At 52.8% G+C, this 10,513-nt stretch overlaps 1 protein-coding gene across 2 annotated transcripts; it reads left to right on the forward strand.

Moving 5' to 3' along the window:
* TOB2 (transducer of ERBB2, 2) lies at positions 1 to 8,920 on the forward strand. Of its 2 annotated transcripts, none has more exons than XM_039725383.1 (2): positions 1 to 448; positions 4,482 to 8,920. In XM_039725383.1, exon 2 carries the CDS (start codon positions 4,568 to 4,570, stop codon positions 5,588 to 5,590), a length of 1,023 nt encoding a protein of 340 aa, XP_039581317.1. In that variant the 5' UTR covers positions 1 to 448; positions 4,482 to 4,567; the 3' UTR covers positions 5,591 to 8,920. The 2 variants fall into 2 exon arrangements, with proteins under 2 accessions (XP_039581317.1, XP_039581318.1); XM_039725384.1 differs by lacking the exon at positions 1 to 448 and adding an exon at positions 1,620 to 1,750.
* The last annotated feature ends 1,593 nt before the right edge of the window (positions 8,921 to 10,513 follow it).

Genomic DNA, 10,513 nt, shown 5'->3' on the forward strand with positions numbered 1-10,513 from the left:
GTCAATCCCCGCTAAGGCCGCGGCCCCTTCCCTCCTTCCCTGGAGCTCGGATCCGGGATACTCCCGGTTCCGGGGGGGCAGCAGCGGAGGCTCCGCCGGACCGGCCCCCCCGTCCATCCCGGGGCGCTGCGGACGGCGACGGGAGGGGGAAGTAGTCCCGGCCCGCCCCCCGTGCCGCATCACGCGGGGCGGGAGCGGATCCGTGCGCCGGGAGGTTGCTAAGGGTGAAAGTTTGCCCTGAGTTGGCTCACTCGGGGCCAGGGCGCGGGCGGCTCTGGGGGCGCAGCAGCGGCATCCGCACCACAGCACCGGGCCCGCCCCGCGCCGTCGGGGACAAGGGAGGGAGGGGACGGACGAGACGGGGCAGAGCAGAGACGAGACCTGCCGGCAGCGCCCTCGGCCCCCGCGACAGCCGCCAGCAGCCGCCGGCCCTGGATCCGAGAACGAAGTAAGTGGGGCCGGGGCTGCTTTTCTCCCCCACACCCCCTCTTGGGCTGGGACCCCTCCAGCGCGCGTCCTCTTTGTGAGCTCGGTCTGAGGGGACTCATCGTCCCCCTCCCCACCAGGGACAGCGATTTGCCCCTCCGTGGAGTCACTGTGCGGCTATGGTCCCCGGGGGCATTAATGGGGCTTCAAGGGAGAAGAATGGGGGTGAAAGTCACTGGGTCGGGGACGCTTTGCAGTGCCCCAGTTCACCATTTTGTTCTCTAGAGCCTAGTTTGAGGGGAGGGGGGGGGGATGCGGCTCAGCCCCAGCCCCAGCAGCCCCAAAAAAGGCAGCCTGGGCCCAAGGGCGGTGGTGGGTGCCCTGGGCTCCCGGGAAAGGGGCATGTCGCCGGCGTGTTCCCTTTCGTGCACGACGAGGTCCGAGGGGGAGAAGCCCGGCGACAACAAAGGCGCTGTCGGGGCTGGGCTGGGCTACCCCCCTGCTCGCCTCCCCCCATTTCTCCCGGACACCCCGGTCTGCGATGCCCCGCTGGCTGTGCGGGGCCGGGAGCTCGCCCTTGCTGACAGATCCCCATCCATCCGCCCCGCTCTGTTGGGAACCTTGTTTGCCGACCTCGCGTGCCCCACTGGGGCGAAGGGGACAGCAGCGGGGGGCGGGGGAGAGGGACGGAAGGTTACTGGGCTTTGGCCTCCGGACTCCGTCCCGCAGCCGTGGGGGGGAAGCAGCTGTGGGGTGGGGACGCGCCCGCCCATCCCTGCCGAGAGGGAGGGAGGGGAGGGGAAGGGGAGAAGGGGGCGGCTGCCCGGCGGTCCCGGGCCGCGGGGCGTGTTCCCGGCCGTGGGCAGCGCCGCGGAGGGCGGGCGGGCCCCAGCGCGCATGTGCGCTGGAAAATTTTGCGCCCTGCCCCGGCGGGGGCCGCGGCGGGCCGGGCGCGGGGCGCGCCGGGAGCCGCAGTCCGGGCAGAAGTAGGTCGCGGGGCGGGGAGGGGGGCGAGGACTACAGCTCCCGGCGTGCCGGGCACGGAGGGGCGGCGGGGCCCGTCCCGCGGGGCCGCTCGGCTGGCGGGGGAGCCGGTCCGCCGCCCTTGGCGGGGCGCGGGGAAGGGCGCTCTCGTTGCAGGCGGGTGTGCCCGGCCGGGGAGCGCCGGCCGCCAGGACTGCCCTCTGTTAAGTGCCGAGGCGGCGGCCGGCCTGGGCTGGGCCGGGCCTCGGTCGGGAGTCGAAGTGGGATACCCGCAAGGTCACCCACCGTGTTGGTGTAGCCGGGAGGAGAGGGAATCGTTCCGTGTTCGCTCTTCTCTGTTGTAAGTGATGGCCTGGCCTCACCCCTTCAGCGCACCGATAAACGGGGAGTCTGAGGGGGATCTCGCCTTCCCTCGCAGAGCACAGAAACAGCTCTTTGTTCCCTGCCAGCACCTCGACGTACAGTAAGCCTTTAGTTTGGAAATGCGGGCCTTTATGGAAGACCGCTCAGAATGTCTCTTACAATTGATATTCAGTAGTTTTTTCTCTCAGAGCCATGCTTCTTCAGTTGGATTTCAGTGGGTTTGGGATTTCTTACATTTTTTGTTTTAATTATTTTATGACATTTCAGTGCAGTAGCTTGAGGGGATCCTACTGGAGCTCATCTTGCCATGTCAACAACCTGAGAAACCAGTGACTTCTTTTTGCCTTTGGCAGGTATCAGTTAAATGCCTCTACCTTGGCAGCTGTTGGTGTTATTAAGCTAATTAACTTACCTTTTTCATAACCAAGGTACAAAGTATTCTCTTTTTAGGAAAACTGGAGAAAAGAAAAAAAGGAGATGATGTATAATTGTACCTCCTGACAGGTTTCTGCAAAAAGTTGATGTGGAACTGGGGTCCTCAATGTATATTGATACATTTTTATAGCAGATAGGATGTTAACAAATTTTGGCCACTGTTCATTTCCCAGTCTTATCTGATCTCTTAATAGATTTTGGTTCTGGATTAGAATTTATCACAAGATAAAAGACTTACAAACGGGCTGTTCTCTTCCTGCTTAACTTGCTGGGATCCCAAGGTGTCCTCTCTTTTGAACATCTCACAGCCAACGAAGTTAGAGAGCTCCATGTAATCCTCCCTTGAGGTAGTATAGTCTATACAAGCTTTTGTTAGGGTTTAGATGTTCTCTTTAGGGGTTTGCTTCATACTTAATTTTTGTAGAAAAGGCTCTGTCATTGTGCCAAGACTTTTGCCTTCTGGAAATGACTTCTCCTTAACTGTTCCTAGAAAAACTGTGGTTGCTTATTTCTTTGGTGTTCTTACTTGGATTTGGTCAGGTTGCAGTGACCTACCAAAGTTTGTTACATTACAGTAATTCCCTAAAGCTACTTTTAAAGGAAAGACTTCTTTTCCACTCCCTTGTTCCTGTGTGTTTTTATGTTGCTGAGTCAAACCCAAAGGGGGTTCCTTCCAGAACTGCTTCCTTGGCAGATCAGAGGTGGGGGATCTGTTTCTGGTTACCATCTTCCTAAAGCTAAGCCTCTGTGAACGTGGAGTAGTACAGAAAAAGCATAGAGTCTGCATCCTTTTTATTTTTCAGTAAAGCTTTAAAATATTTGAGGGCTTCTTCAAAATTATTTGATCCTTCCTGTCCACTAAACTAGACCAAGCAAACAAGTCTGGTCAGTGTTTTAACTGCTGCTGACTTAGGCCAGCGTGGATACCTGGTTGTACTGCTGGGATTTTTCAGGGGAATGCTAACTATATATGTTTGTACTTCATCCCCACCCCCAAATAATTGTCACACATCATAAACATTGGCTCAAGTGCTGTACAGGAATATCCCTAAAGCCCATTTTAGGAAGATGGTTGAACACAGCGTGTCTCTTTGAGCAAGGTGAGGGCAGCTGAAGACAGAGCAGCCTCTGACTAAGCTGCCAATTAAAAACTGGATATTCTTCTTTCCCCTGGAGAGGTGTGGAGGCTACTGGAAGTGTGCTTCCTCTTAAAATATCTGTGAGATTCATCTTCCTTGGATGAGTGACCGAGTGTATGCTGACATACCTGGTTTTGGGTTTTTTGTACCCAGACAAACATTGTTTGCAAATCTATGTGTAATGGGAGAGTTGAGTGTTGTGGTTTTGCATTGTGCTTTTGTGGGTTCTCTCCATTTCAGAGATTGCCTCACAAGGCAGAGAGAGAGAGGAGGGAGGATTATTTCAATCTTTGGCAAGCAATTTCAGTTTTTATTAAGTAGGTATCTGATCCTGGCAGAGCTCATCTTCCCTCTGTGCAGGGATAAACGATGTGAACTGTATTGCACAGGCTGTTGGCATCTTTGTCTTTTGTGATCCTACACACGTTTACTGCCCCACTCTCCCCACTCAGCAGACTTGAACTGAGATTTTATGCTTGTAGCTAGGCAGAGTCTCAACTGGCTACACTTAATGAGAGATGTGCCTGCTAGTCAAGGGGATAGTAAACACGGGCTGGCAGCTGGTGCCCCGGCACCCTCCCTCGCTCCTTCTCGTCCCTTGTGCCAGCAGGACGTGGCACCCGGCACCCACCCGGCCTCCCGGAGGAGAGGCTGGCCCCGCTGTCCTGAGTGTGAGCAGGTCTCTGCACAAAGCTGCTGAGCGAGTCACGAGGCTGTTCAGGTGCTGCTCTTGTGCTCTGGAGAGGCTGGTGCAGGTGAGCCCTGCTGGAAGCAGCTGAGTGCCAGGGCAGGAGAGGCGTGCTAGGTGTGCTGCCAGAGCAGACAGTGCCCTGCTGGGTTGCAGCAGCGGTGCTTGGCAGTGAGGTGAGTGTGATGGACGTACTTGCATACAGCTAGTGGCTACGCCCTTATTTCTTCTGAAAGAGGAGCAGGGAGAGTTCCCCTTACCAGCATCCCTCTGTTTTGAGGATCAGTGGATTTGTGGTGACTCTCCTAGAGAGCATTACTTCTTGTTAGTATTTGTGCAAACTGCTCGTTCTGCTTTGTTCACGAAAAGGCGCGGTTATTTATCTCAACAGGGGGAGAGTTGTTGTGTGCTCTAGTGTTCATCCATCCTTTTCTCTCTTTCCCTAGGTCTCTTTGGAGTCAAAACTTGTCTATGTTTCTGTCATTTTGTCACTTTTAATACACTGCCCTGACTTGCTTGCTGGGAAGAGAGTATGCATCTGGAGATCAAAGTTGCTCTTAACTTCATCATCTCATACCTGTACAACAAGCTTCCTCGGAGGCGGGCAGACCTGTTTGGTGAGGAGCTAGAGCGCCTGCTGAAGAAGAAATATGAGGGTCACTGGTACCCAGAGAAACCTCTGAAGGGATCTGGCTATCGCTGTGTTCATATAGGGGAGACGGTGGATCCCGTGGTGGAGCTGGCGGCCAAGCGGAGTGGGCTGGCTGTGGAGGATGTGCGTGCCAACGTGCCAGAAGAGCTGAGTGTCTGGATTGATCCTTTTGAGGTTTCCTACCAGATCGGTGAGAAGGGCTCTGTTAAGGTTCTCTACCTAGATGACAGTGAGGGCTGCAGTGCCACAGAGCTGGACAAAGAAATCAAGAGCAGCTTCAACCCCGACGCCCAGGTATTTGTCCCTATCGGCAGCCAGGACAACTCGCTGTCCAACTCTCCGTCCCCCTCCTTTGGCCAGTCACCCAGCCCCACCTTCATCCCTCGCTCTGCGCAGCCCATCACTTTCACCACTGCCACCTTCGCTGCCACCAAGTTCGGCTCCACCAAGATGAAGAAGGGTGGGGGAGCCGGAGGAGGCGGCGGTGGAGCAGGGGCTGTGCAGCAGCCCAGAATGGTCAGGTCTCCCACCACCAACCTGCTGAAGCACAAGGGCCTCTCCCTGTCGATGCACTCTCTGAACTTCGTCGGGAGCGCTGGGAGCCAAGCCCCGCAGTCACAGCTCTCCCCCAACGCCAAGGAGTTCGTTTACAGCGGCGCCTCGCCGGGAGCCAGCAGTCTCTTCTTCGATGGTGTTGCCAGTGAGAGCCAGGCCAGCAGCATCCCGCCAGCGTCGCAGTTCAACGCCAGCACAGGTGGTACCTTTGATATGGCTCAGGTCTTCAGTGGCAGCACCAATAGCCTCTTTTTGGAGAAGTCTCCCTTCGTGGAAGGACTCAGCTACAACCTGAATGCCATGCAGTATCCTAGCCAGTCGTTCCAGCCCGTCGTCCTGGCCAACTGAATACAACGGAAGGAGAGTATTTTGGGGCAGGGAGGGAGGGGGGAAACAAGAACAAAACAAACAAACAAGAGGGAGAGAAAAGAAAAATAGAAATATACAGAAAATATTAAAACCTTACAAATATAGGTTCTTGGGGAAAAGAGAGAGCTCAGTGTTGTTGCGCTGTGCTGGTAACGCTCCTGAAGCACTGAATTGTTTTTTAACTCAGTACCTGTGCTTTTTTCCTACTCACTTTTTTACTCCTTAAAATGAGTCTTGGGCTTTTTTTTGGTTTGTGTGCCCTCTTCCCCCACCCCAGCCCAGGACTGGTGCAACTGTAGGTCACAATGCTCCTGATTCCCTGCACCACCCCCTGCCCCACACTGGACACAGGGTCCTTCTACCTGGGTGTAGGGATGTCGTCTTCATACCACCGTGCTGGAGGAGGGACAAGAAGAGGATGAGTCAGTGTTGGTGGGGACACACATAGTCTTGTTGTGTGCTAGCCAGGATGGGTGGGTGAGCTTGCTTTTTCTGTGTATACAGAGAACATTGCCTGTGCCCACGGCGCAGACCATTGTGCTGTTGTGGCTCTAGCCCAAGCTGGCATCAGCTGTTCTGTGTGCTGAAAAGCACTAACTCTTCTCCTTGACCATCTCGCAGCATATCACAGTCAGGGCAGAGCATTACTGTGAAATGGCTTCTTCCTGCTCCCTTCCTCATCTGCACTTCCAGTTGTGGCTACAGAGGGACAGTGCTTTGAGCTTTGTGGCTCTGGTTATTGGACCTTTCTGTACCTGAGCAAGAGGGCCTTTTTTATGCTCTCTCAGGGCTGCCCAGTCAGTCTGGATGACAGCCCCTGTGGTGTAGAATCACCACCTGCCTCTCTCTGTGGCTTGGAGGAGGTGGCACTGAACCAGCTGGACCCCGCTTGGATCCTTCCCCCACTTCCCAGATGTTCTCCCCAGCAGCAGGGGCCAGCATCCCCTTGAGGTGGCCTCTGAGGTCAGAGTTCTCATTATCTGCTGTGAATTCATCATCTTGTCTGAGAGAGGAAATTTCTTTTATTTAGTGAGGCAGCATAACTTTTCAAGAAGATCGGGTGATGTTGTTGAAGCTGCTGTCTTGAGTGGTAGCATAAGGGTTTATGCTTTCAGCCACGTATGCACGTGACTAAATCCCTTCCCTTGCCTTTCTGGAGAAGCATGAGGAGGTGGTTGATCCAGTGAGAAAAGGCAGCACCTATCATAAGTTCCTCATTCCAGCCTGATCACATCAGCATGGACAGCAGCAAGCTTAGGGCAGAGCTGGGATGGGCTCTCGAAAGGCAAGTGGTTGTCTCAGTGTGTGAATGTATGGTGCCTCTTCACAGCAGGGATGGGATATGGGACTCTGCACCTTTCTCCAGGATGATGTGTGGCAGTCAGGCAATAGTGGCTGTTCAGCTTGATCCCTTCTGTGTCGAGGACTCCAAGACCCACCTTCACAGAAAGCCAAAGGAGGACTGCTTCATTCCCAGGAAGGATGGAGGCTTTTTTGGTGGGAAGGGAGGTTTCCTTGGAGGCTGCTGTGTGAGCATGGAAGTGTGCAAAGAGGAGAGAGATGGAGATGATGAAACTGCAGTCTTTGAAGTTCTCAGTTTAAATGAAAAATAAGCTTTTGCTGCTTCCCAAACTTGAGGTTTGGTTTTCTTTTAATGATGCTTCTTGGGGCACAGTCTGAAATCCACTCCTCCTGCACTTGTGGAACCAGTGTGCTCTTTCAAGAAATCTCTGTTTCAGGTGAGATGAGCTTGACCATGTGCTTTTCTGCTCCCTTCCCTGAGATGGAGGCACTTCCAGCCCTTTTGTAGTTGTGTTGCCTCTGAGCATTTGCAGAGGGTAATGGGCTGTCCCAGGGAGACTGTCTTTGCCCAGAGCTCTCCCAGGAGTTTCCAGTGTACCCTTCCCCTCGATGGCTGATGGGGTGCAGGGTCCTGACCTTGTGCCCAGCATGGGTTGCTTGCTCTTGAGCTATGACCAATGCAGCAGGTGGGTGAGGAGAGCAGAGCCCAGCCAGTTTCCCCAAAGCTGGTGCCCACAACCTCAACCCTGCAGGTTTCCAGACTAGGACAAGTTGATGAGGAGTGGCCCAGCTGTTGTGTTCCCCTTTTTTCTTTCCTTTGAACCCACTGCTTTTAATGGATGCTACCACTGCCATGGAGTCCTTCTCCCCAACAGGGTGCTGCTGGGTGCCACCCCACATGTTGCACTGGACTCTGAGGGGTGTTCAGCCCCTGATGGCAGGACCCGGTCCAGTTGCCCCCGACTGTCCCCACATCTGGCAAAGCCACCTGCGAGCTGCTGCCGTGAGACAGCGTGCTCTCCTCCAGCACAGGGAGGGAGGGAGGGAAAAAGTGGGGATGTCCCCTGTCCACTTGCTTATGTGTGTGTGAAGCTTTGATGCTGCTTTGCCCTGCCACACGTATTATACCTGCTTTAAAAATAGTGGTGTGAGTGGAAGGAGGAAAAGAAGAGGGACCAACCTCTTTGCATCTTAAAAGGAAAAAAGTGTGCTTCAGAAATGTTCCTCCAGCATCAGGCAGCAATGGAAACTAATGGCCTTTTCAGGTCTTTTCTAGTCTTGGATGTAGGCGTTCAGCTTCAATTTTATTTTTTAAAAACCTGCACTAATTTACCTGGTTTCTTAGGAAGAGAAGAGAGAAGATTTTTTTTTTAACTTTTATTTTTTATGGGTTTATGTTCTTTTTGTTGATGTCTGTTTGTATTGAATAATTTGCTACATTTGTAAAATGTAAGAGGTATATATAATATATGTATATTTCTAACGTAAAAAAATGTAATTTTTTTCTTTTCAAGATTTTTTCTTAAAAAAGAGGAGAGAAAAAAATATTTTTTCAGGAAAAAACTTTAAAAAAAAAAAGAAGTGGTGAAGATTCCTTTCTCCCCACTCAGCCTCCCTTTCCTCCTGCCCCTCTCCGAGGAGTGAATCGACAGTTGCCTTGTGGGAGAGGAGTGAAAGAGGACAGAAGTCTGTATATCTCCGAGTGGAGGGTTTCTGCCTGTGCTCTGCTTGGGGTTTTTTTGGAGAAGGGGACTACTGAGATGGGGAACCAGGGGGTTGCTGTCTTTTTCTTTTTTTTTTTCTTCTTTTTTTTTTCTTTAGCGAAGGAGGAATACAATCAGAGTTTTGTATTCAGAATGTTGTGCAATATTTTGGAACGGGATATTGGTGTGTCTAGAGATTTAGTTAAAAACAAACAAAAAAACCCCACAAAAAGGTTGATCAAATCTGTACAGTTTCTATTGTTCCAGATTTTTTTAAGTTTGTATTAAAAGCATGATATAATAACTGTTTGTCGTGTGATGTGTGCTAAGTGCAGAGAGAACACCTCGGCCATTCCTGGTTTTGGGTGAGGAGGAATACAGCTGCCTTTGGATGAAGTGGTGCTCAGTGTTAGCCTTGCAGGCAGGGTCCTGGTTTCACAGCATTAGGAATAGCTCAGTGATGCCCAGGATTGTGCAACATGGCCAGGACAGCTGTCTCAGTGACCTCTCCTGCTGCCAAGAATAGCAGTACATAGGAAAAAGTGGCGATGTGCCTGGCCATCCCTGGTCCTGCCATGATTCAGCTCCCTGGAGTGGGGGGAGGAGAGCTGGCTCTCCTCTGGGGGAGAGGAGGGAGCCTTCAGTCAAGCAGCAGAGTTCCTAAAATAACCAAATTGTGTGTCAGCTGACTAGGACCGTCACCTCTGAGGCTGGCTTAGGAGCCCTCTGGTGCCACTCATGGGGTAGATGAAGCTCCCCAGGGCAGTGCTTCCTGCAGAGAGGGGCTGATTTTGGGTTGATTTCTTTCCCCTCTGCACAAACCGGTTTGTGTTTATTCTGGGGTGGCTGGGGTACTTGCTAAGCAAAGGCAGCATCAAGGTACACATGCAGGCTCTGTCCTTCCTGCTGTGAATGTTCATCCAAGGTAACTTCCCATACTGGCGTGGGCTTGAGGCTGGATATGAGAGCACACAGTAATGACAGTGGTCTGATTTTGTTTTTCTTCATAAACTCACTGCTCAGTTTCAATCAGAATTTCTGTTCAAGAGAGCTTCTCCTTTTTAGCAAAAGGAGATGAGAGGGCTGAGGAAGGTGCTGAAATACCTGTCATGCCCCACGTGTGCTGCTGGCTGTGTAACCCAGCTTCCCTAACCCCGCCACGCTCCTGCTGCCTCTGTTCCAGGGGTCCCTCAAGTTCCCCATGCTGCCTCCTTAAAAAGCTGTTGAAGGAAGCTGTTCTGAATGTCCTTGAGGAAACCAAACAAGGAACTGGAGCTGACTCCCACTAGCATCCCCCATGCCTCCTCAGCCCCTCTAACCTAAATTTCTTCCTGGGAGAGCTCGCTGTGCCCTTGGTTTTGCGAGCCCCAGGAGCTGGGCTGCTGCTCATGCCTACTGTCTGCCTCGTGACTGTCACACTGCACTAGGCAACAAAACTATTTTTTCCCCTTTGTGTCTCAAACCCCTTGTAATCATTTATCTAAAGCATGCACAACGCTTGCCCTTAGACATGTTTTTGGAAATGGAAAATCGAGAGCGCCTATGTGCCTTCCTGATCCTTGCCCTGCATTTGCTCAGCTGTGACGCAGGGAGGCACGGAGCCTTTCCCTTTTTGGGCACAGGTAGGGCCTGGAGTTGGCTTACAGCTGATAGCTGCACAGCCCGAGCAGGGATTAGGGAAGAGGTTGAGTATGGGCTTGTTCCTCCCGAGGTATTTGTCACTGTGCTGTCTCAGGGAGCAGGAGGAGTGTAGGGAGCTGAACCCCATGCGGTGCAGCGTGCAGGGAGGGGCTCTGCCTTCCATCAGCCTGCAGAGGGGAGCTGCTGGAGCCCGTGTTGGGCCAGTGTGGGGTAGTGCCTGGGTGTGGGAGTGTTTGCCGAATGTTTGGACAGTGAC

The sequence above is a fragment of the Passer montanus genome, unplaced genomic scaffold (genome assembly GCF_014805655.1).
Source record: "Passer montanus isolate IOZ18808 unplaced genomic scaffold, ASM1480565v1 scaffold55, whole genome shotgun sequence".
Classification (NCBI taxonomy): domain Eukaryota; kingdom Metazoa; phylum Chordata; class Aves; order Passeriformes; family Passeridae; genus Passer; species Passer montanus.

What these genes read in the sequence shown, in the direction of transcription:
- TOB2 (XM_039725383.1), top strand. Translation starts at nt 4,568, where the DNA reads ATGCATCTGGAGATCAAAGTTGCTCTTAACTTCATCATCTCATACCTG.